Genomic DNA, 27,498 nt, shown 5'->3' on the forward strand with positions numbered 1-27,498 from the left:
ATTTAAAACTGTATCCTAGTATTATTAGTATTAATGCACATGAACTTGTGTCTTTAATTTTTTTGCCCTTATAATACAACACGAATTCCAGAAATGTTGTGAAGTTTTTTAAATTTGAATAAAATGAAAACTTAAAGACTTACAAATCACTTGAGCCAATATTTTATTGACAATAGAACATAGATAACATAGCAAATGTTTAAACAGAGAGATTTTATCCACTAAATAAGCTCATTTCAAATTTGCTGCCTGGTACAGGTCTCAAAAAAGTTGGAACCAGGGCATGTTTACCATGGTGTAGCATCTCTTTTCAAAACCGTTTGAAAACATCTGGGCATCAATTTTATGAGTTTCTGGAGTGATTTGAAAGTGTTTTAGTTTTCATTTTATTTAAATTTTAAAATATTTCCAACATTTCTGCAATTTGGGAAGTATAGTATTCATTAAAAGCACACTCTTTTTATTTTGCATAAATATTTTTGCCAAATAAATCAGAAAATCAGAAAATTTGAAACAGTAATTTTATTGTAAAATATGGGCTCAACCAAGCACCAGTATGAGTTAAACACATTATGCCTGAGATGTGTGGGCATTGTAAACAGGCTCATAACATTTCCGCTCCCAGGTGACCTTTGCTATCATTTAACTGACACTTTATGGTTTTAGATTTAAGTTGCTTACGGAGCTAGCTGCTCAAAATGATCCCTTTAGAGTAAGTGAAAAGTTTCTTTTTCCACAGACAGAGCATCAGCATCCTAAGAATTTCATCGTAATTAGAGACATTGGTTATATAGATAGTGATTTTTCTTTGAAAGAAAATATTAAATAACACTTAAAATGAGCTGTAACAGCACATGCTTTTATCAAATTTTCTTCATGCTCACTTGTGTATGTTCACAAATAGCAATCACCCATAAATTATCAAGTGCATTCACGGTCTGATTTGCATTAGTGACCCATATCTCCATAATATGCAAAGTTCTTTTATTTTGTATTTAAATATTTTAACTGTTATATATTTTACCCATTAAAGAAATCATATAAAAATATGGTTAAAATTCTTGTTCACTATGACTTGCAACATTCTCTAAATCACCTGGTTAATTCAGTTACACAATTTCACTGGTTACACAATTGCACATGACTGTATATATTTTTAGTCTAAAAAGTGGAAATTAAGAAAGGAAATTATTTATAAACTCTCTTCAGTGTCACCCAGATGAGGATGGGTTCCATTTTATGTCTCAATGTTTCTTCCTTGTATCATCTCAGGGAGGTTCCTTGCCACCATTGCCTCTAGATATACAAATAAAATTGAATTGAATTGAATTAAATTAATTCAGCTTCAGCTATAGTTTACTAGTTTTACAATAAAGATAGAATACAAGAAGAAGAGTGATTACCTAGCAATTGCTAATAATATTTTTCTCTTCATATGGTCAGAAACAGGCAAAGATTAACTGAATGGAATCTGATTACAGCAGATAAAACAATCAGCAGTGCAACTCTACTAGGACTGTAAATCATGCATGAAATGAAAAGTATAAACCTAACCCGATGACCTTGATGGGAAATTTGAAATGGAGGCAAGTTTCTCTTACCACACCTTTCAAGAATGTCAATTTATATGCATTTTTTTAAACATGCTTGTAATTGAAATGCATTAAAATGCCTAATACCTGATATCAACCTCTGAACAGGCTCTAAATAGGGCACACAAGTCCATAGAAACTGGCCACCCAGAGACACAATGCACCCACCATCTGCTATGAGACAGGTACTAGTAGCCCTACATAAATTTACAGTCTCCTCATGTTCTGTTATTCCCCAAACTAAGGTCTCTTGAGCCCTGCCAGCCAGTATGCTACTGCCTCTGCCCATACCATAATAACCCTGGTCTCACATTGCTGTAGATTTTATCACTGATATTCTGGAACTCCATATTCATCGTCAGCTTCACACCAATTTCTTGGCCATTGTTGACTAGTTTTCAGTAGTCACTCCACTTAATTCCACTTCCCAGCCTACCCTAGTCACCACTGAGCTAGTTCTGAGCTATTTCTGGATTTCAGAGAATATCTGTGACCAAGGCACTCAATTCACCTCCTGACTTTGTACCAGCTTCATGAACAAACTGGGCATAACTGCTAATCTTAAATTAACAACCATACAGTAACTTAACCTCTGGATACCACAAGACACTGGACAGGTGGAGAGGTCATGTGAACTCCAACTTCCAGAACATCCCCAGCTGGTTAAATCATTACAGTTCCAAATATATTATTTAAATATAGTCTCATTTTTACATCTAGGCTTGGTCACGCTTTTTATTAATAGGTTCTTCTTAGGTAAAGGAGGAGATCTAGAAGGTTCATGGGCATAGAGTGTTTGGTGAACTGGGATGTTTAAATACGGTTGCCTTACCAATCTCATAAGTTTACTCAGGTTTGCTGATTATGGAGTGGTTGGACGCTTTATGTCCCAGAAAGCACTCACGTCTGTGTTACCCTCTGGCTCTCCCTTTTAGTTATGCTGTCATAGCTACTCTTTCCAGAGTCCTTCTGCACATATTGTACGTTGCCTTTAACCATAACATGAATACAAGCATACCTAATATCTCTCTCTCTCTCTCTCTCTCTCTCTCTCTCTCTCTCTCTCTCTCTCTCTCTCTCTCTCTCTCTCTCTCTCTCTCTCTCTCTCTCTCTGCTAGGCTAAACACTGCCTCTGGTTGGAGTCTCGTTGCTTTGTGGGAATGGCTGTTGGGAATTTCGAACAGCAGTACGAAATTAGTGTTCAGTCTATAATGATTTTAGAAATTATGCAGATGTTGCTCAGGTGCTCTTGGTTGCACAGTTCAACTACACTATAAACAGTAGAAAGGACATGATTTATGCTCACACTCTCTGTGTCACTTAAATGAGGATGGGTTGCCTTTTAAGTCTGGTTCCTCTCAGGATTTCATCTCAGGGAGTTTTTCCTTGCCATCACCCAGGCTTGTTAATTAAGGATAAATATTAAATACATTTATCTCACTTCCATCCAGTCAATTCCTAATATCTTCTATGTACTGAATATTTTTATGGCATATAATATAAATATTAACTTAGTTTAAAACTTTGTACATTTTGATCCTATTTTTTAAATTTTTGTAAAGCTGCCAGAGTTGGGAAGGTAATAGGTTGTCTAGGTGTTTCTTCATTTCTCTCATGAGAGAAGGGCACCAGAAGTTGTTACTAAGTCATTTGATTTGAAAAGCATTCTGGTGTTGTTGGGTTTTCTTCTTTATCTCTCTTGAGATCTCTCTCTAAGATACAAAACTTGAAGCTATGATTGCAAATATGATTTGCCTGTCCTTCCCTTGTCTTTTATTCTTTATAGAAAACTCTTAAGTAGATGGGCTGGTGGAACACTGTCATCTGTCTAATCTCAGGAAATAATATGCTATAGGTGAGGATATTGTCTTTTAAACTACAACAACCACTGAGCCATATCTGCCCATATTCTATGAGACTATACCTCTGGCCACGATTAGCCTCACCCAGCTGAAAAAGCATGTTCCATAATTACACAGGGTATGTATCTCATGTATTCCAATGTTAGGCTCTGGGTTGTTGACCAGAAGATCTGTGTTTAAACCACAGCCCTGCCAAACTGCCATTGTTGCACCCTTGATCGAAGCCCTTAAACCCCCTTGCTCCAGGGGGGTCTCATTCATTCATTTTCTACCGCTTATCCGAACTACTCGGGTCACGGGGAGCCTGTGCCTATCTCAGGCGTCATCGGGCATCAAGGCAGGATACACCCTGGATGGAGTGCCAACCCATCGCAGGGGGAGGAAACCGGAGTACCTGGAGGAAACCCCCGAAACACAGGGAGAACATGCAAACTCCACACATACAAGGCGGAGGCAGGAATCAAACCTCCAACCCTGAAATTGATTCCCTTGTATAGAGACCAGTTGCCTCATTAACAGCATAGTGTGAAAAAGATTTCTGTATACATCCATGATGATAGATATGATATTCTTAGAACAGATGCATCAGGTTTTTTAAGCAAATTTTATAGAGGAGTGTAGGTTGTACAGTGGCATAAGTGCTATTCACTCTTAAGAGAATAATGAACACAATAACAGTCATAAGGACAGAATACTACTCTGAAACACAAATTCTCCTATTTCAAACAAAACAAAAGGGAATCCTTTCTGCCAGCCTGCCATTCAGGCATGAAACCTTACTTAAACAACCTGAAGCTCATTACTATAGTTACTATATACTACTGTACTACTATAGAGAATAGTAGACAGAGAGCTTTGTCAAAAAAAGAGCTTCTGCTTCACCATCAGAGATCTATACAATAACTACTATAACAAATTTGTCCAGACATCAGTCTTTATACTTCTATGTAACAAGAGCATGTCCACTAGGGTTCAGTGTTGTATCCAAAGCTTGAATTGCTGCCTTTGTCCCCACTGACTCTTTTTGCTGTGAGTTTTACTTCCTTTAGGGCAAGTACAGTAGGAAATACTAGTTGAATTAACACTTTCTCCCCTGTTTGTTGTATGTGTGTAAAAAAAATCCCCTCTTCTCATATTCACTTCTTCAATTTTGGCAGCAGTAATCACAGTGGAAAAGTGTACCAGCTTTAGTCAAGGTGGTATTCATGAAGTACCTTGGCATACATTATCAGCCATGGGAAGAGCTTTTGTTTTCTTCTCATCAAAATTGTAGACAGCAAATTTCTTTAATATGATAAAACATTTACCATACAGGACTTTCTTCAACTAGGAGTTAAGGGAACATTACTTCCAAGTTGTGTTAGCATTTGTTATAGCTAGCTGTAGTTAGTAGATATTTGTGTATATTACCTACTTTTGCTTTTTTAAATCCAGTCATATTATATGCATTACAGAATAAAAAAACAGTGAATAAATGTAGCAGCTTTTTATCATGCATATTTAGCCTTATTTTGCTCATGTTAATGATCTTTTTTTTGCTAGGTATTTTATGTGTTGGGTGGCTTAGTCTGGCATATTCATTAGCTCTGTTTGTATCTATTTCTAGTTAAATGTTTTTGCACTGTGAAATTCAGTGCATGTTATCTCCATTGCTGTTGCAGTCTATATTTCACTGCAGTGAAAGAATTATCAAAACATACTACAAATGAAACTTGAAATGGCTTTGAACGTGCAAGCCCCTCTGTTTGTCTATGCAGCTGTGCAGTTGGCAAACGATGTGTTTTCCCTGCTCTATGACAAAGCATATTACATGCAACATGCAATCTGTCATTCTCATCTAATAAGGTCCTTTATTATAGACAAAAGTCAAAATAATTTTGTTTTGTTTCCCAAAGAGTCAAAGTACAGGTGGAGTGTTAGTGGGTAGTGGTGAAATCTGAACAGTGATAAGGACTGAAGTCACCTGTTTACACACTTGCCCAGGTGACATACTGACGCATTGTTTTGTTTTAGAGGTGACTTGTATGAAATGTGTTTTACCTTTACATATTTTTTTATCAGGGATTCTTTGTAGTTTTGAAGACACTGAAGCACATGGAAAGTACATTATATACACACACACACACACACTATGTTTATATGTATGTATGTAATAAACTTTGTGTTCATTTTTGATTACCAATCAAATTTATTACTAAATGGTAATCAGTTGGCAGTTCTGAACCTTCCTTTACACAAGGGTTCAGACATTCTGAGCCTTAATTCTATTGATACAATCATCCTTGGATTGAGGACCTTATTCTTGGTTTACACGAAAGTATCGAAAAATATTTTACTGTTCATATTTAGAACTGATAATCCGTTTCACTCAATCAATAATTAAATTTGAACATGACATGAGCTTGTGCATCCAAGTTATTGTAAGTTTTTTCACCTAGAATATTGCTGTTTGTTTTACCTGTTGACAGTTGCTACATTTAATGTGGAAAAAGGACTGTCATTATTTATTCTTGGTTTATTAATTCATGTATTATTATTACTATTATTATTATTATTATTATTATTATTATTATTATTATGTTGGCTTGAAAAAGTTCATATTGTTATTAGCTTATTATTATTATTGGATTTTTTTTTTTTCGTTACAGAAGCTCAGTAGCCTAATTTCCCATAGAATTCCATTCAAAATTTTGGACATTATTAAGTTGGCAAGCGTTGAAGCTACTTCCCCAAACTCAGCAACTCTTTCCGGCAGTTTTCAAATAGTGGAAAAAGCCCAAAAATTAACATTGATTTAGATTCATGGGATTTTAGAATCCCAGCTCAGCTGAGCTGAGGACCCTCTAATCTCCAGCTCCCCAGTCACAGTAGCTGTAAATGAGACCATCAGTTAATTTACCTATCCACTCCAATCCACACTGTCTATCTATCTATCTATCTATCTATACATGTATTCATTCAATATTAAGCGGAATCACAAAATTACTGCAATATACATGTGACATATCCAAACACTTGGCACAATGACATCAGGTCACACCAACCCAAAAATAAGTGGAAGCGAATAATGACCACAAAATGATTAGCACAATGAGGAGAACTGTGTGACTTGTATTCTGTTGATGTCACGTGATGTCATGTGCACGCCAACCCCCAAAATAAGGGGAATTACAACATTACCACAAGATGGACATTATCAAATGACAATGACAGTGACAATATAAAAACGCTCAGCCTCAAAAATGAGAACTCAAAGATAAGTGGACTGCAGATTAGCACAAGATACACATATGACATATCAAAATGTTTGGCACAATAAGGATTACAGGAGTGTTCAGATGATGTCACATCATGCCACATGCACCTGAACCATGAAAATAAGTGGAATCGCAAAATTACCGTAACATACTCATGTGAGGAATTAAAATGCTTGGCACAATAAATAGAACTGGGTTATGTGTATTCATTATATGTTGTGACTTTAAAAATCAAGATATTATTATTATTATTATTATTATTATTATTATTATTATTATATTAAATTAAATAAAGCATATGATTTGGGTAGGTTTTTTAGTTTCACTCAAAATGCAATTTTATTTGTTCAGATTTTTTTTTGTGTCCACCTTTTGCATTTATTATAGATCTATTTTTTCCATTCTCAAAGATTACAACTTTAAGTACTGTGTATATTGTATATGATGGTGATATCTTGCACAGTTCTTTATATTCCAATTTTATACATATTTATTATCTATACTTAATTAACATTTAACTTTTTTTTTAACTAAAGCTTTGGAAACCCCTGTTTTTATTGATTGAAAGATTTGTACATACATACTTTTCTTCAATAAAAAATCTAATTTTTTTTTATACATTTTGTAAATAGGGTTAGAGAACATGCTTTTACTGGACATATATTAAACATTTTTTTGATGCTGTTGACCAATCTAAATTTAGTTGATATTAGTTTCTAGGAAAAAAAAATGGGAACAGTTGAATGGCTTAACCCAGCAGAGCTCTTTAATAGTGAAAGTTTTGTGATGTACTCCAATTTCTCCCAAACACCAATATACAGTGGTTATCATCTATGATATGTCCATACACCAATTGACCAAAATGTTTATGTAATACAACTTTCCAATACAGGGAACAATACACACATTTTAAAAACTACTGACACCAGTGGTTAAATGTAATTCTATACCTGCAATGGGACTTTGGAACCCATGTTCTCACTTATCAATGATAATATGAATTGCATTCGTTCCTTTTAGGAAAAGTGAAGTCAGACTTAAAGAATTCTCATCTTGATCAGCTCTCAGTGTTTACAGAGGAAACATCTGCTTCCTTTCCTATGTTCCAATACCAAAAGCATTGCTGATGATGGAATGGGTGATCTGCAAGGACCATTAACAATGTAATGAGAATTTTCCATGGAGACATGAGAATCTTTTATAACTTGTCACAGTGCAAAAGTGTGCACAGTGCATTTTTACGATGCAGTAAAATTTTTAATAATTAGAGTAAATTTGATATCTTACCTGTGCTATATATTTTTTACTACCTTTTATATCATTAGTATTTTTGTTCTATTCATATATTTAGACATTCCCAAGTACATGAATAAACTGTAAAAATAAAATGATAGTCCTCCACCATGCTGATATTTTCACTGGATTATTCACCAAGGTCAGCACTCAGATTTATGTGCAGTTAGGGGAAATTTTATACAGAACATTTTGCACATCACTATTCACTCAGTTGTGTGGTATTTGTGCCTGTAAAGTGAGGTTAGCCAAAAACAGATATGTCTCAGTTATATGTGATTCTCTCAACTGATGTAAGTATATGTTTTGTTTTTTTTACCAAAGACATCAAAGGTAATCCATCTTAATGGCTTCATAAAGTTAACAATTAAAACAATTAAACAGCTACACTAGAACTACTAATCAGGATTTATTTCAGTGCTCACCAACTACTCATTTACATAAAAAAAAACAAAAAAACAAATATATATAATTTTGCATTTGTAACATCATATACTCTTATCTCCAGCACCACTGCTGAATAAACCTTTGGTGGCTCAGAAATGTGAACTACATGCAGATGATTTTAATAATCTGAAGAGGAACCACAGAAAATCTGAATAATTAAAGCAGCTGCATAACTTGACACTGAATATAAGTAACTTTCCCAGATAAACCACAGATTCTGAATATGGCCAAGATATGACTTCAATATATTGTATTTGAGGATGTTAGCACATCATATTCACATCAACCGTCACTGTGCTTAACAATATCACACATCTCACATATAACAAAACATGAAATAATCAACACAATGGTTTTCTACTGCCCACTTGGAATGTCAAAGGTTACAGTTTACAATTCACAAAAAATGCTATGAATAGGAACAGCGGAATATCAGAATCAGATGCATGCAAAAGAGAATGCTATGAATGCTTGCAGTCTGTTGGGAGTATGAAGAACAGTTTTACTCTTCAAATCGACCCTCCAGGATGCTGTCAAATGAAAAGGGCACAAACTTGAAGCCCTGGCCTGTGTAAAACTTGTTCTGGAATTCCACCCTAAATGAGGATAAATGATACAAAACAAGTGATAAAATAATAAAACCCTTAACACAATAAATGTATTCTGAAAATGGTCTAAATTATGCACAATATAATAAGTAAACTAAACAAATCTTTATGAACACTGTAGCTAGTAAACAGTATCTGCCTCTATTCTGAGTAGAAATGCACCCCAAAAGCCTTTTAGGCATGTAGTGGCCTGTCTTGACTCAGTATGCTGTCTGTCATTTGCCATTTTTGCTACACACTCATTCAACGAAACATGTACACACAGAGACAGAGACAGAGACAGAGAGAGAGAAAGAGAAAATGCACTCCTTTATATCATAGGTATCTACAAATTACTATAACAGTTTGAGATATTTGGGATGATTGACTAGGGAGAAGGAATATTTATAAATTTCCACATTAATTGTAACAAAGTTAATGCCCTCTTCCTTAATTTTTTCCCCCCACAGACTTCCCTTTATCATGCCATGACAGTACTCTTCTCACTTGATTTTGTTGGTAGTTCTTGGCTCTGATAATCCATGTTCAACGAACGTTAGTAATACTTTTCAGAAATCCTTTCATCCTTCATACCTGTTACAGAATGTTTATGTTCCACCACTCAGCAATAATTGTGACCTCTAATAAGCTATGTATTTATTGCATCAGTCAAAAAACTACATGATTTAATTGGCTGCCATGTAGTCATGCTATATTTTTTATGATATTGGATGTTTATTTGTATATTGTGTGATTTTGCTTGAGAAGAACATGTTAAACAGGTCTGCCCAGGTTTATGAGCTTATCCTTTACATTGGATCATTATACATATAACTTGCCAACTTTAACTCACTAAAGAGTATCTTAATGTTAATTCTGCTTTAGCCTGCAAAATAACACTATACTATTTTTGCTATTTTCTTTTGCTCTTTTGCACCAACTATCCAACATTTCAGTCGTTTTGCACATACTGTACAATACTTCACTTGTTTGCTGTTTTTGCACAATTCTATACATTATCTCAAGGACCTGCTGCTAATTCTAGTGTTCATTCTAGTATCACTACACGAAATATTGTCTGAACATTTACATATAGTATTTACACTGGTTGGCACTGTTTCTGTTTATTGTCTTTTGTGTATTGTATTTTTTGTACTTTTTGTATTGTCTTGTAACTTTTTGTCTGCACTGTCTTCTCTGTCTTGTCCTGCACTGTTTGCACCAGGTTCCACAGATGCACTTTATGTGGCTAAGACTACTTACAAGTCCTTAGCCCTGTCTTTGTTTTATGTAGCACCATGATCCTGGAGAAACGTTGTCTCATTTCACTGTGTACTGCAACAGCTATATATGGTTGAAATGACAATGAAAGCTTCTTGACTTGACTTGACCATAAGGTTATGCACTTATGTCTTGAAATGTGTGACATACCAGTGCAGTCGCAGAGCATGTAGGAATGCAGACAGACCCTCCATGACAAGAAGAATACACACTGTAAGTGTGGCAAAGACTGGGAAAATAATAGTCAAACCAAAGAATCCACCACCACTTGAAGAGGACAGTCCTATGTGCATCACCATTCCCCATAGCACTTCTGACAGTTCTGAGAGAGAGAGCGAGAGAGAGAGAGAGAGAGAGAGAGAGAACACTGAATGCTTGCACGTATGCTTGCATTTATGAGGTCTGTGTGCACATTTGTAAGAGTACCCACGTGCATGAGCAAGACTAAGGGCCCAAAGACGCAAGTAGGATGCAGTGTTGGAGATGCAACCTAGACAGTATTCAATGGTGTGGATGGCCTGATGGACTGCTACATCCCCAAAGTTAAACTGCAAAGAGAAAGAGCCACTTTACTGTGAATAATAGGTACTATACAGAGCGACCAAGCCTTTAAAAGAATTCTTGCTGTTTCATATACAGTAAAATAGTATTTACCCACTATGATTTTTGGTTGAACAAAAATAATTCAGACTTTTTTATTTCTCTCCCCACTCTCTCTGTTCTCTGCAGAATATTCAGATTTTATGAAGTGAGCAGGTTAGACCTGACCATAATTTTCCATCATCATATCCTCTCATTGAGTAAGCTACAATGAGTCATTTCTTCTGAAACAATAGAGCTCTCATAGATAACATACTAATACTCCCCTTCCTGAACTTACAGAAACCAGTTAAACAAAGTGGTCCTCCCTTAGCATTGAATAACCTAAATGCAAATAACACACCATGTGTGTGTGGACATATATAGCATATAATATATTTTCTAATTAACTAAGACAAATTTGTCAAACTAGGTTTCATATACATATCCCTTATCAATTATGCAAAATTGCTGACCAAGAAATTATACCCAAGCAGGCATGCAAATATTTGCACACACACATAACCTCACACACATGCTGACACACACATGCTTACCGGTTCTTCCTCTGAGTGCTTGAACAGAAAGCAGAAACGAATTGATTCAGGTGGTATTGAAAACCAAATTTCAATCATGATGAAACTACTATAAGTGTGATTTTTTTTATTGTATGATTTTTTCCATTGCTTCTGAACAGACCATTATGCATATATTTGTGCACACTTATGCAGTTATCCAAATAGTCAATCATATGGAATCAACAGAATCAAAAAAAATCATGCAGCTAATATTTAATGGCTTCAGTTAATGTTTAAAACAAACATAAGAATAAAACATGTGGTCTCTATTTAAATACGGTGAATGGTGTAGGAATTACAGAAATTTTATATGTTGCCCTCAACCCAATTTACGAAATCAAACGTAATAGGACAATTGGCTGACCAGCTATTCCATAGCCATGGGTGTGTTAATTCTATTATTATTTTACATATAAACAAGTGGATAATGGCAATAGAGTTGATTTTTTGCATGTCAATTGCATTTAACATCTGCTAATATAATATTGTCCAAAGTGCTCAAAGTATTCATGATTTGATTTCAGTTGATTGACAGTTTTACAATGTCCACATATTTATGGATCTAACTGTAAATTGTAAATGTATATACTCAGTCTCAAAGAAATCAGTTTCATTGTTTCAAAATAATTAGGTAGTGAGTAACATAGAATATCCCCATTTTTAGTGTGTGTATATATATATATATATATATATATATATATATATATATATATATATATATATATATATATATATATATATATATATATTTCTAATTATAATTAGAAATTAAGATGTATATTAACATGGGTCACATTAAAACATCAATTTTACTGAGAGAATAATAATAATAATAATAATAATAATAATAATAATAATAATGGCTTTCTGAATTTTTTTTTCCAATAAAATTAACCAAGACGATAAAATGTCTTATAAAAATAAAATACTATATACTGTATTATTTAAATACAGTGAAATGAAGAAAAAAAAAAACATTAACTACTTAACTAAGTGTTGAATATTTTAATAGAGGAGCAGTACTCAAACATTTCCCAACCTGCCCCACTTACTGTTTTTTTTTTTTTAAAAGATTTTCCTGCACATATATCACACTTGAATTTACTCTGTTTGCAGGCAGCATGAGAGGAATGTGGCTCAAGCCTTCGAAGCTTGTCTGTAAGCACTAAATAAGCACTAATTAAATGAAGAAACAGCTTTTATAAAAAGGTGTCCTAATGTGTAGTTTTCCAGATTATAATTTGGTGAGAATAGGACTTTTGCAATGCTGGTTGTATAGTCTGTTGAATTACAACAGTGGCAGCATTAGGCAGGCTCTTGATATTGCCATTGTGGTGCAAATGCCTCTGCCCTGTCAATGAACTGGAAAATCATTTGGAAATGATTTGCCTGTTTTCAACTGTTTTGCCTTAGGAGTTCCACATTAATTAATCCATCTTCTTGTTGACTTGCCAGTATGGAAACATCAAACTCATTTTACATCAAAACATGTAATAATCTTTCAGAACCACATGTCTGAATGCTGTGATCCACTTTGCCTCACAAGTAAATTAATTTATGCCCCTACAACATCATTGACATTATGTTGACTGACACTCAACACTGGTGTAAAGAGAGGAAAATAGGGCTGAGTAATGTATCTGAATGCATCTTATACTTCAGAGACTGGGAAAGCTTGATGGGTAACAATCAATGGAGATTTGTGATCAGACCAAAAATAGTGAACTCTACATTTTGTTAGCAATTCTTACGCCTTTATCCTAGGAACTACATAACGTACTTAATACAAAAGCATGCAACTGCACTGAGATAAATGTTAATACATCATCACTGATCCTCTTGATCCACCTGATAACTGGAGTGATCTATAGAACAACTTGGCCTTGAGCGTTATGACCTTATATTACTTGTCATATAATTGAATGGAATGTACATAAAGAGATAGACAAGTGGCACATGTTATTTAAAGACCCTTTGAGTTTAAGTATGTTTTTGCATATGTTATATTTTGATATATTGTATATATTTTGCTATATATTGAGAACCTGCCAGATTTATGCTTTCACCCTTTTCATCTGTCTCAAGCGTTATTGTAGTGTAAAAAGCAGCACTGGGTAAAGGTATGCTGTGAGATCCACTGTCTGCTTGTATTAGCCTAGGAACACAGCTTTAAGAAGGTGTGCATCCATCCATTTTCAGAGCTTGTTTGCTGATCCCAAAATCATAGCCCTTGATGACTCATTTATTGTCCCCCAAGCCATTTTAGAAGTGTGGGGATTCAAATGTCACTAAGTAATTTGCACCCACCATATCACATGTTCCACCCACCTCATCTGCGTCATCAGAATGCTGGGATAGCTGGTCGTGCTCAATGATTTCAGCCTCATCCTCAGTGGGTCCATTCCCGACCCGGACTCCCCCAAACTTCTGTGTGCCCTGTTGAGTGAGTCCGGTGGATGAGCTGGTTCCTGCTTGCTCTAATGTTTCTACTTTCTGAGCAGGGCTTGCCTCCCTCATCTGGGACTAAATACAAAACCCAACAAAGTCTGAATGGCTCAAAGCATGCCACATGCTTGTTGTGCTGTGTGCGAATGGGTGTACCTATTCATAAGATAGCTACCCATCCCATAGGATTGCAGTTTTTTTTAATACAACTGATAGACTGGAGTTGTTTTGTTTGGGTTTTTTTGAGTGGGGGCAGGGAGATTGGGCAGGTAGTTTCTCTAGCTTTTTTTTTTAAGTGATGTTAAAAAGTTTTTACACTAGAGAGAATGAACTGTCTAAGATCTGCCACTGCATCTCCGTCTTGTCAGAACTTTGACTATACCACTCCAAAACCTTAAACATGTTTCTAAATCAGCCATTCCTAGATGGACTATGGGATTTTCTTTTTAAAGTGCAGAATTTATGGTTTCATCAGTTATGGCAAGTTGCCCAGGCCCTGAAGCAGCAAAATATTTAAGGCTTTTGGCAGATGCCCTTATCCAGAGTAACTTATATTTGTTTCATTTACACAAATGAGCAATTGAGGGTCAGAGGCCTTTCAACTTCACAACCTTCCAATCAGTAGCACAACACCCTAAACAAGATAATGTTCTTATTGATGAAAGCTGCTTAGCTCTAAACCAGATGTAAGAGGACCCATGTCAGAAAATGATCCCAAAATTCTTGTTGTCCTCAAGAATTTTTTTTTTTTTTTTTTTTGGCAAATGTCAAATTTCATATTATTTGGCAGAGGCTTTGCCCTTAACTCTCCCATTAATACTTTTGCCCAATCTCATGAACAATGACCTTAGAGACAAACAAGCCCAGCATTTCCTTAGATGTTCGTTGAAGTAGTTTGTGTGAAATCATGGATGAGTTACCAGGGTGTTTTTCACAGAATGTTGATGGGCAAGCTCCTACTGGAAAAATTCTCCAAAGCTTCAAATTCTCTCCAATGGGAGATAATGGCTTTGGTTTGTTGGAGTCCCAGAGCCTTAGGGGAAAATGGGTTTGTACCTATATTCAGACTATTAATATAATCTCTCATATCCCTTCTGGAACTTCTGTTAAACAGCTGCATATTTATACCTTTCAACATAACTCATTTTGTTGGAAAGGTTCTTTTCAAGTGCTGCCTGATTACTGTATTTGACATCATGGCCATTCTAATTGAACCCAATTAACAACTAAATTTGAAAATTCTGACAAAAATATAGAGAATTCCGGATACATTTTCACAGCATTGTAATAAATTTTCCTTTACATTAAATTTTAGTGAAAGTAACTGCTACAGAAATTATGGAAAAAAAGCACAATTACACACTACACTGTACATTTCTCTTCTACAATTGCACACTATGTAAACTATATACATACTGTAGAAGTGTAGTATTAGTGACATTTGAATATTCTGTCTTATCCAGGATACTAACAATGCTAGATTCTGTTTTATTTAAATTTCTTTGTTCCCTGGAGCAACATTGAGTTTAATACCAACACAAAGACTAAAAGGACATTGTAGGATGGGAACATACCAAGTGCTTTTTCCACAAGTGCTGACGACGAAGCACCATAGTCTTCACCACCAACATGCAGGGAACACAGCTCATAGCAATAACCACCAACAAACACTGGATCCCCATCTACAGAAATTCAAAATATGAAATATATTGCCAGATGTATCATGGGATAAATGAAAATGTCTCACATTATGTATGTACCCCAGTTCAATCAGAAAAGGAACAAGATGCTGTGTCATGGCTTAACGCTATTGGAAAATCCTCTCCGAGACCAATGTCTGAAGCATGCGTGGAAACATGCCAATTCTATTGAAAAACAGAGGGTTGCCTGATGTAGCGGCACACATCAACAAGGCCATAAAAGGGCATCTATGTCACTGAATCCCCAGATTTTAAGGGTCTGAAGGAAGACCTTTCTGCCATGCTGAATTTGGAAAAGCAACACAGTGTCTCATTCCCTTTCTCAGGGAGCATGTTTACATACGTATCTCCTGAGAGGTTTCTTTTTGAGGGAACTCAACACTGCATCATGGCTCAACACTGAAATTGTCAATACCAATGCAGCCACACCGAGCTAGACATTGCCCACATCTCCAGGCAGTTTGCGTGTCATGAAAAATGAGGGTCGCCCAATCGACTGCGTGGCCATTGATAACTGCACCCCAGTCCATGAGATTAGAGAGATTAGAGAGTAGAACCCAATGTCGGAAAACTGGTCCCTCTGCAAATGAATGTTACAAAGCCTGCCATTTTAATGGTAGATTTTACAAAATAGATGGACAAACACTATATACAAACAGCTTCCTGAAGACAAAGAAGCTATGGATGTGGCTAGATACTCTTTTTTAGTCTTGATGACGCTTGCTGCTACAGTATGTCTCTTGACCCCACAATGTGTTTTTCCACACATGCTGTAGACATCCGTTCTGTGAAAGCATTCCTATAGGGTCAAGTTAAGATGCAGCATCGAGTTCAATCAAAAGGTGTGGAAAAAAAAAGATGAAAAAGGAAATAAGTGTAAAATTTTTTTTTTACCTGTCCTTTGTATAGAGCTTTATTAGATGGATCGTTGTAGTTAAAAAGACACATGTTGATGAAGGCAATAAGGAGACTTGGAGCATCTTTAGAAGTGATTCCATCATAGGCTGTCCACTTATAGAAGATCAGCAAGGCCAAATAACCAAACAGGCAGCTCATAAACACAATTTCTGGGATAAAACCTAGGAAGATGTTCAGAGGCTTCTTAAAGTACCTAGAAAGACACAAGACAACATTCAAACAGACTTTTTAAAATCAGTGTAATAAAATGGCAATATGGTCTTATATAATACAGTGAATATTATAAGAATGGTAGGATCTCTCTCTCTCTCACACACACAGTACTTACAGATGATTGAAGAGAGAAAGAGTGACTCCAAACAACATGTGAATCACCCCTAGAATGATTGACATCTTCATTTTAAATGAGTTCAAAAAAGTTAGCTTGTTTGTGGCAATGTTCCAGACCTAGCAGAGAAGATTCACAGAAAGATTTGATTGATGTTAAATTCTCAACTAGAGTCAGTGCTGTGGTGGTAGAAAAATGTGTGTTTGTGTGACTTACTGGGTCAATACCCAGAGGATATGGTCCACCAAATACTCCTGGCACAACTGGGTCAAGTTGTAGAACTGGATTTCCGTCAAGAGTCTCAAACCTTCACAGAAAAATATTGTGCATGATTTCTTTGGAAAATAAAACAGACGCAACTTGAGTTTTAGACCCTCTTACATGTAGTTAAAAACTTTATAGGCTAATGGAAGCAATTTAATTTCTTTACCAATTTATAGCTTGTCTACATTATATGGGCAAAGGTTTCTGAACACCTGACCACCATAAATGTACAGTTGTATGCAAAAGCTTAGGAACCCCAGACATTTTCCAAGATTTTCATTTATAAATATTTGGGTGTTTGGATCAGCAATTTCATTTTGATCTAACAAATAACTGAAGGACACAGTAATATTTCAGTAGTGAAATGAGGTTTATTGGATTAACAGAAAATGTGCAATATGCATCAAAATGAAATTAGAGAGGTGCATAAATTTGGGCACCCTTGCCATTTTGTTGATCTGAATACCTTTAACTACTTAGCACTGATTAATTGGAACACACAATTGGTTTGGTGAGCTCATTAAGCCTTGACCTTCATAGACAAGTGCATCTAATCATGAGAAAAGGTATTTAAGGTGGCCAATTGCAAGTTGTTCTCTTTGACTCTCCTCTGAAGTGTGGCAACATGGAGGCCTCAAAACAACTCTCAAATGTAGAATCACAAACTCTCAAATCACATTTTGACTTGTTGTAAGGACATTACATCAGCCTGTAGTGTGTTTTTCCACTTCAATTTTGAGTGTGACTCCAAATCCAGACCTCCATGGGTTAACAAATTTGATTTTCATTGGTAATTTCTGTGTGATTCTGTTGTCAGCACATTCAACTATGTAAAGAACAAAGTATTTAATAAGACTTTCATTCATTCAGATCTAGTATAAGTTGCTTAAGTGTTCCCTTTATTTTTTTGAGCAGTGTATTTATAAATGAAAATAATGGAAATTGTCAGGGGTTTCTAAACTTTTGTATACGACTGTATATGCTTTTTGAAGATCCCATTCCAGATGTAGTCCCTTATCATAATAACCTTCACTCTTCTGGGAACGCTTGACCCTAAATTTGGAATATGGCTGTGAATATTTGTGCTCATTTATCCAAGATGGAGGTGCGGCAGTAGCATGCAGCGGCCACTCCGGATCCAAAATGGTGCTATTTGTGTTTTTTTTTCCAAAGTATGTGGATACCAGAGATAGCAGTGTTCATGTACTGTATATTACCAGCAGACATTATTTCAGTACAGTAATCAAGCAACAACCGACATGCATGATGTGCTGTACAAGCGTCACAACCTCGGCTTACTGCGAAGACTAGGCCTTCAGGTGACGCTACAGGTGACAGGGAAAAGAGATGCCGAGAGGGATGCTTGAGAAAGCAGAAGTCCTACTTTCAAATGTTTGTTCAGTTTATAATAAATTGGACTATATCTGACTTGAGCGGACTGCACAGCGAGAGTTTAGAGACTGCTGTGTCTTTATTTTCCTGAAGACGTGGCTCAGTGACAGAGTTCCGAATTCACCACAGTTTTTATTGTCGCAGTACACATTCCCCCAGCACTAATGCTAAGGCGGCGCTATTACGAAGCTGCAGAATGCTCACCCTGATGGACTGTTTATTATCACCAGAGATTTCAGTCATGCAAATCTCAAATCAGTGCTCCATAAATTCCATCAAAAGGTGGACACATGCCAACACCACACGTTGCAACCAGAAGCTGTGCTTGCCCTGCTAAAGACTAAAGACTTAGCCTTCAGAGCAGGGGACAAGCCTTAAGAACAGCAAGGGCTAAAATGTCCCAAGCCAGCGTAAAAGGACAAAGAGCACCCATGCACAGAGAATCCACAGTGGAGACACCCGGTGTATGTGGTAGGGCATCTAGGCAATCACGAACTAGAAGACAACTTCACCTGCCTGTGACAGTGATGCCTCCCTCTCATTTCTAAAGACGCTTGCATATGAATGCTGTTCATAGATAAATGTTCAGCATTCAACACAATCATTCCTCAGCACCTGATTGAAAAGCTGAGCCTGCTGACCATGAAATCCTCCCTCTGCAACAGGACAGTTTACAGAACTGTAAACTGTAACTTGACTTCCTGACTGGGAGACCTCAGTCAGTCCGGATCTTTATCAGCATCTCCAGCACCACCACACTAAACACTGCTGTTCACTCTGCTGCCTCCCGACTGTGTAGCAATGCACAGATGGAATCACATCATCAAGTTTGCTGATGACACGACCGTTTTTTCCCACAAGCCATTAGGCTTCTCAACACCCAGAACATTCACTTAACCCTCCTATTGTCCTCCTATACAAATTAGGAGCGCTGAGTCAACTTGACCTTGTCTGTTTTGACTGCTTATAAAAAATGAAGTATATATGATTTTTTTTCTTCGCCTTTTTTTTTTTTTTCACCTTTTTAGTCTAACTTGTTTCCAACATATTAACATATATTTTGCAATAAAAAAAATAAATTATATTTGGTATAATAAACCTTATTTATATACAAAAATGCCTCATTTTTTAGTAAAAAAAGAAAAAAAATATAAATAAATAACCCAGAAATTTTGAATTATTTTCACTATAGAGGCACAAAAGTTGATGCACAATTACAGGCTGGTATATTTCAAAGCCAGGAGATTGTTTTGAAACCATTTTGACCATTTTTAATGTCAGTAAATAAAACCTGTTTTTTACAGGCCGAATTGACTTGAATGTTTATAAATCAAAAATTCTACAATTATCACCATTCTGTGTGTAAGATCTATTTTACACTTGTAATATCTATTTTGCCCACCTGATGTCATCTGATCAACCAACAACAGGCCACACACACACACAAGATATTGTCCCCACATGGACAAATGCATCCAACAAGTGTGAAATATTTACAAATGTGTAGCTTTTGTTTTTTTCTGGAGGCCTAATGAATTGCTATGCCCAGTGCTTGTGTGTGTGTGTGTGTGGCATCATTTCGGTAGATTATATTTTGCCCTCTGCTGGCAAAGGTATATCAAATGTGAGATATATTTACAAATGTGTAGCTTTTTTTCTGGAGGCCTAATGAAATGCAATGCCCAATATGTGTGTGTCTTTGTGTGCGTGTGAGAAATGTTTACAAATGTGTAGCTTTTGTTTTGTCTGGAGGCCAACTGAATTACAATGCCCAATGCTTTGAACAGTGCTTGTGTGTGTGTGTAGCATCATTTCCGTAGATCATATTTTGTCCTCTGCTAGGCGAAGGCATATCAAAAGTGTGAAATATTTACAAATGTTTGGCTTTTTTTTTTCCTGGAGGCCTAATGAAATGCAATGCCCACTTTGTGTGTGTACTGTATGTGTGTGTGCGTGTGTGCGTGTGTGTTTTGGGTGCGTGTGTTAGTGGGACATTTTGTGTGTGCATTTTTGTGTCTGTACTGTATGTATGTTCATTGCACTGAAAAGGGCAAAAGTGTGACCTATTGCCCCACTAAATGTGGCCGGGTCAAAATGGATCCAAAATGCAAAGTATATATTGGTCTGAAACTAGTTCAACGAAAATAGACAAAATTAATTTTACTTGCAAAGTTCATAATTTGGAACAATCCTGGTAAATTTCAGGCAAATATGTGGAAGAAAACCCAAGTTATGACGCATTAAAACCTTCCAGCCGGGTCAAATAGACCCAGGGAAAATAGGAAGGTTAATCGCACACTCACTCAATTGCTGTTTTGCACCTTCATTTAATTGTCCTATTGCATATCACATTTGAATACCTCACCCAAGAGCTGCTTTAACAGAAGTTTCTTTATGTTTGCAAGAACGCCGTGTTTACAGTCCCCCTAAACTTTTGCACAGTGTTCTTTTTAGGACTGTAGTTACCTACCCAATGTGAAATCAAGGACTGCTACATTTTTGTTCTTAGGGAAACCTGGATCAAGCACACCACAGAATTAGAGGAAAAAATGTATTGGTGATTTCTTACACATCACTGGGTGCTCAGGAAATGTGCAAACAACGTCAACATGTGCCTGAGCCAAGTTGTTGTAGCCGTCTACTTCAAGACAACTAACATAATCCCTGTGTTAAAAAAATTGCACACTGCACTTCGATCTCATGAAATGTGTCTAGTCTAGTTTGCAGATGACACTACATTTGGGGGCCTCATCAGCAGCACTGATGGGTTAGAATACAGGAAGGCATTAGAACTCACAGAGACAACAATCTCTGAGGTAGATAAGATGAAGTGATTACTGTTGACTTCACGATGATGTGAGCAATTACCACTGCACATACACATAACTGTAAAGTCTGGGTGTGCATATGTCAGAGGACTCCCAACACTACCTTCCCAGCTATGAAGGCCCAGAAGCACCTCTACTTTTTACTTGAGGCTGAAAAGAGCCGACTTCCCCAGTCCCATCCTGACCACCTTCAACAGAAGATCAGAAAAGAATGTTCTGTGCAGATGTATCACTGTGTGGTATGAGAACTGCACAGGCTCTGACCACAATACCCTAGAGAGAATTGTGAGAACAGCTTACCATTGTTGACTCGTACAATAACTACTGCATCCAAAGTCACAAGCATTACTTATAACCCCCCTTATTCTTTTCACCCTTCTACCATTTGGCAGAAGGTACTGAAGAAACCATGCCACCTCCCACTTAAGTCCACAACAGTTTTATCCTTGACTGTCAGATTACTCAACATCCTGATGCCACCAAACATTCACCTGGACTATTCAAACTCCTAACCAAGTAGGTGCATCAGAGTCTTTTTGCTGCAATGTTGCTGATACATTCATTGCTGCTACACTGCACAACAATTTATATTCCACTGTTCCAATAGCCAGTACAAACAACACTATTCTCTTTTTCAGTGTATCTGTTCTGTATGTTAATTGTTTGTGTATTTATATTTTTGCACAGGTGTTGTCTTTGCAATTTATGTAGTCTCATGTTCTGTACTACTGTATTATGTGTTCCACCATGCTCCTAGAGAAATGACATTTGTTCTAATTTGTGTAAGCTATATAGAGGAATAACAATAAAAACAGAGCATTAAAGAGCATTACTAAGGCCCAGGCACTGATGTTGGGTGAGAAGGCAAAGTTTGCAGTATGCATTCTAAGTCATACCAAAATTTTCAGTGGGGATTTTCAGGGCTTTGTGCAGGCCATTGAAGTTCTCCCACATCACCCATGGAAAACCATGTCTTCATGTACTTGCTTTGTGCATAGAACCATTCTCAAGCTGGAAAATCCTTCCAACTTTGTGGCAACAGTTTGGGCTCATATACCATATAGCTGTGATTGTCAGGTCCATAAACATCTGGCCATATAGTGTATGTTATAGAATAGCAAAAAATGTTTTGTCTAGCATTTCTATCAACTTCTGTTTCAAGAAGTCTGATAAGATCTTACACACAGCTGATCACTCAGTCCTTGGTGATGCCTCAACAGTTCCTAGAAGTTTCATGAATTAGAAACCTATGTATCTGATGTATAAAGCCTACTGGTTTATAATAAACTTACGTCCAGTTTGCTCCTTTGAAGCCAAACATGGGCTTGATGCTCCACCCAGAACCAAACATGTTGAGGGATTTGGAGAAACAGTCATTGTAGATCATTCCAGTGTATATGGAAAATAGGCCCATTAAAAGGATTATATACCGGCCTGCAAACACCATGTTAAACATCTACAGAGATGTATAAAAAGCAGAAGAAAATGAGAGAATCAGAAGGAGATTTGACAAGTCCAGTAGTACCAAAATGTATTCTCCAAATAATTATGCACAAACAATGTAGTTACACATAACCATGGTATACACAGTAAAGCAACAGAAACTTAATACACAAATAAAAAAACAAATCACTTATAAAAGTTACTATAATTCATTAAAAAAAAAATATATACTGCATTTTATAATGCTTCACAATACTCTAAATTAAAGAGGAGATAATCAATGATAAAGCCAAAACCACAAACCTCATTGTCACGCTTCTGTGCAAGTAAGCGACTCTCTCTGATGACCAGGTAGAGGGCGGCACAGGTCATAAGGGTACCATGACCCATGTCCCCAAACATCACAGCAAACAGAAAAGGAAAGGTGATGATGGTGTAGGGTGCTACAACACAAAGAATAAATGAATAAAAGAATAAAAATAAGATTAGTTCAATCTAAATAGGAATAATTTATATCTTGATATAGAATCCCCAAGGAATTGATTAAAACAATATTAAAACAATATTTGCCTGGGTTAATCTCTCTGTAGGTTCCAATTCCATAAGCATCCACAATGTTCTGGAATCCAGAGGTGAATTTGTTTGTCTTGTTGAAGGTAGGTGGAGTCTGTTTGGTCTGCATTCTATTCAGGATGGAAGGAACAGTGGATCCACTTCTTTCCTGCACATTTAATAACAGACACTCAAGACAAGATTTAAACCACTGCAGAAAAATAAATAAATAAATAAAGGTTATGTGTAATGCTTTAATCATTTAAATAAAACATTAGGACACATTGCTCCTTGGACAACAGGGTGGTGAATAGGGTAATGTTGCCACATCATAGTTCCAGGGTCACTAATTCAAACTTGAGGTTGGGTTAGTCTGTATAGAGTTTTGCATGTGCTCGTGTTGGTTTTCTTTTGGCTCTCCAGTTTTCTTGTACTATCCAAAAATAAAACAGGCAGACTATGTTAAATTGTCTTTATTTGTGAATGTGCATGTAAATGCACTGTGTGCATCTCATCTGAGGTGAAAGCTCCCACCATGCACCCAGTTCTCCTAGAGTTCTCTCCAGATCCACCAAAAAAGCCAAAAAGGCACCTGGGCAGAGATCAATACAAAGTCATAGATGCATGTTCACAGTAGAATCTGTGCTGCAGATGGTGTGCATGCTTAGGGGGACATATGCCCCCTTTGCACCAGAAAGAACCGGGTGCTGGTTCAGAGCTAGTGCTGGTTCAGAGTTGGTTCCACTGGCGAAGTTGGTTCCACCTTCTAAGAACCGGTTTGCCTTTCCATGGGCTAGAGAGCCATCACAGAGCCAAATTTTACGTCACTGTATACAACATTATACAGCAACGTTAGCGCAGCAGCGGCAAACACAACATCACCAATGGCGGATGTTGCTTTACTGTTAATGCTCATGGCTTTGAGAACCTACATTGACATCCAAACAACGCAAATCCTGATTTAAAATGATTCAAAAATGGCGCTAACAACATTCTCTTTTGTCGTTTGTCACAGTAACCCATCCCCAGCCCCTGACGCAAGTGGTTCTTAAGTCTAGATTAGCAATGTTTTGGTGCTACTTACTGTAAGAACCACTTTTCCTGGTTCAGAGCCGGTACTTTGGGTGTAGAAAAATAATTAACTGATTTTAAATTAGGCTCTGGCTCTGAACCAGCACTCAAACTGCCTTGGTGGAAAAGGGGCAAGTGTGCCCTAAAGGCACCACTCCAGAAGTGTCTAAACAGTGGGACAGCATGGACCCCATGGCAGAGCTGGCAGGGTCCATAAAGCAGGTGTTGCAGAAATGGATTGACATTCTCAATGAATCAGGGAGGGGGACTAACATTCTCTGTGGAACATCGAGGCAGACACTAAACATCAAGGGCAGGATGGCTCTGTTAACCAGCACACTGGCTGGCCAAGAGTAAATGTAGGGTTCTCAAGGAACCAGCACAGTGGCTGGGAAGTAGCAGATTTCATAAGCAGGACGACATCATCCAGGAGGTCAGCAGGAGGCAACACAATGAAGTCCTCCAATTTGGCTGGAGTGACTGTCTTGTTGACCTTAGACTTAGCAGGAGACCACCTATTTTTTTCTACAAAACTCCACAACACTGCTCATTTCTGCTCATTTGCAATAACGTATCGTGGACTGCAGCATTTGGTAGGAATTAACTGGTGTTATATGCCACTAGAATATCACTGGAATGTCAAATAAACATTTTGGGAGTCCAATGGTGGCACAGACAGAGAGAGGGCACAGAGACAGAGAGAGAAAACTTGCATATTAATAAGGGCAGCCCACATATCATCAAAATTCAAAACATGAGTCGATACACAGAAAGGAGAAATAAGCAAAGCACATCAATGAGCATGAATCCAAAATAGCTATAAGTCAGTAACAGAAAGCTCTCTCGCTCTCTCTCACACACACACAAAACAGAAAAAGAAAGACATATTGAACAAAGCATTGCCCTTGATCATCATCAATACATATCTGCAATTTCATCTTGTAACGTACCAGCTGATTCTTAGTGGTTTAGTGATTCTTAGTGGTGCAAATGTCCTTTGTGAGGAACCCAGTTGACCTGCATATTAGTGTTTCACCTAAAGGTTTGTTGTCAAACTCTGTTGTTCTGCACCATTTGTTCTGTTCTAGCCATTGGAGCATGCTTCCCAACACTTGCTAACTCCACTTAAGACATTTGTTGGTGAACACATAGGTCTTTCAAGTGGGTCATGTTACTAGTACCGGTTACTTTTGGGTTTGGGCTATTTTCTAATTAAATGTCCCATGAGAATGGACCCAGCAAGACTGGTGGAAGAATGAGTGACACTCGTTTCTTTGGGGGTTGCAGGGTGAAAGCATGAGATAGAGTTGGCATTGTTGTCCTTAGCGCAAGTGAGAGGAGGAGATAGTTTAGAAGTAAGTTTGTCTAAAAACTTTTGCAATTGCTTGCCTGATTCAAATGATTATAATTGTGAAAATCTAGTTGTGTGAAGATCGATGCATATTTAAATTATTTCAGAGCTGAAAACTGAAGTGGCAGAGAGTAACAGGATCAAACCCTGGAGCTGTCAGGGAGCAATGCTACCTGCTTCACCTTTATGCCACAAAATCATAACAGTAATATATAAAAATTTAGAATGGCATATGAAAAATTGAATGATGGCAACAGAGCATGAGCACAAATTAGAATTTGCTTCCTCACCGTGCCCCTCCGCAGGGCAAACTGTATAGAGTCCAAGTCAGAGACAGGGCACCACACTTCTGCAATTAAACATTTCTGTGTGACATCAATATTGCAGAGGTTCAGTGTGTGATAGATGGCCTTCATCTTCCTCACTTTGATGAACCATACACGCAAAGTTTTAGCAGCAGCCTGGAGAACCCTCTGCCGATGATCCTCAGTTTGATTTAGCACCTGCATTAGACAACACATGATGTTTGTATCAGATCCAGTGCTACAGCAGTCAAATACATCTATAAGGCTATAATAATATGCATAATAAGCACCTAAGATAAAACTGATAACAGGACTGTAATCCCATAACAGGACTTTCCTGGTTCAATAAATAAGTAAAAAGTAAAGTAAAAAGAAATCTCTGCTTAATTCTAACCACCACATATTTTTTCCTAGTGAGAATTATGGTACTAGCTTCTATTACTTTGCCCAGAAACACAACTGTGTGTACATCTCTAGTCAAACAAATAATATTCAATTTCTTAAGTTTACAGAATGTGGCTATAACATCAAACTGGATTTTGAGTCCTTCTGGTTTCTAATATATTATTTAGTATATGCTATATTTCAACGCATTTGAGCCCTTCTTACTTCCTCTGATTCCCCCCTGAATTTTTTCAAATGTACACATCAAGATTTACACTCAAAAGGTATGCATTTTGCACTGTTTCACAATATGATTATAATGCAATTCATACTCAAAATATCTCCACACCCTATACTGTCCAGACATGGATGGATTTCTCCTTTAAGCTTGCTAGTCTAACCAATTAAATTTCAATTCCATTCAATTTATTTGCATAGCATGTTTACCAATTCACATTGTCTTAAAACAGCTTTACATAAGTATAGAAATAGGATAAATATCAAAAGGAAACTCATCCTCATTTGAGTGATTGGGTAACCACAAAAGAAAATACACAAAAGAAAAAGTTGTCCAATTAACCTTTTGTCTTAAAGACCAATTCCAGCAGTTATTTTTTCTTTTGTGATGCCCTGTTATCAAACACCTCCACTTATCCACCACAATAACTATGGAGAATAGTTGGTAAAAAATGAACATGTGTATTTTTGACATTTTTGTAGAAACTCAAATTAATGATAGTAATGATGACTTTAATGATGATGACTATGTATGCATTAATGATGACTATGTAATGTTTAATGTGTAATGACTGTAACCAGTTAGCCAAAGTGTTCTATAGTAGCAACACTAGGTTCTATTAGTCTAGTATGAACATTGTGTGGGAAGTGATTCTGTTCAAAGTGTACAATACTGCCAGTAGAGTAAAAAGAGATTTTACCTTAATAAATACAGTACATTTGCTTTCTTTGTATTTTTAGGTGGATTGTTTGAATGGTAAATTATCACTAGATACAGACACCCCAGACAAAGAAATCCAGTCT

General features: G+C 36.8%; 2 protein-coding genes across 7 annotated transcripts in view; one reads left to right on the top strand and one right to left on the bottom strand.

Moving 5' to 3' along the window:
- LOC132840435 (uncharacterized) overlaps positions 1-27,498 on the top strand; it is a 370,465-nt gene that overhangs the window by 76,899 nt on the left and 266,068 nt on the right. The gene's annotated exons all lie outside the window — the stretch shown is intronic.
- atp6v0a1b (ATPase H+ transporting V0 subunit a1b) overlaps positions 7,394-27,498 on the bottom strand; it is a 30,665-nt gene continuing 10,560 nt past the window's right edge. The window contains exons 10-22 of one of the 6 annotated variants that reach the window (XM_060862008.1): positions 26,059-26,271; positions 23,365-23,515; positions 23,098-23,237; positions 22,644-22,807; positions 17,084-17,174; positions 16,868-16,986; positions 16,516-16,732; positions 15,496-15,603; positions 13,805-13,912; positions 11,456-11,473; positions 10,750-10,867; positions 10,470-10,641; positions 7,394-9,047 (exon numbers count right to left, since the gene is read on the bottom strand). In XM_060862008.1, the coding sequence (XP_060717991.1) occupies positions 8,954-9,047; positions 10,470-10,641; positions 10,750-10,867; positions 11,456-11,473; positions 13,805-13,912; positions 15,496-15,603; positions 16,516-16,732; positions 16,868-16,986; positions 17,084-17,174; positions 22,644-22,807; positions 23,098-23,237; positions 23,365-23,515; positions 26,059-26,271 (1,713 nt within the window). In that variant the 3' untranslated portion in view covers positions 7,394-8,953. Of the gene's footprint in view, positions 9,048-10,469; positions 10,642-10,749; positions 10,868-11,455; positions 11,474-13,804; positions 14,000-15,495; positions 15,604-16,515; positions 16,733-16,867; positions 16,987-17,083; positions 17,175-22,643; positions 22,808-23,097; positions 23,238-23,364; positions 23,516-26,058; positions 26,272-27,498 lie in introns of all 6 variants that reach the window. The other 5 variants (XM_060862006.1, XM_060862010.1, XM_060862009.1 and 2 more) reach the window with 5 other exon arrangements.

This window comes from Tachysurus vachellii, chromosome 25 (genome assembly GCF_030014155.1).
Source record: "Tachysurus vachellii isolate PV-2020 chromosome 25, HZAU_Pvac_v1, whole genome shotgun sequence".
NCBI classification, from domain to species: Eukaryota; Metazoa; Chordata; class Actinopteri; order Siluriformes; family Bagridae; genus Tachysurus; species Tachysurus vachellii.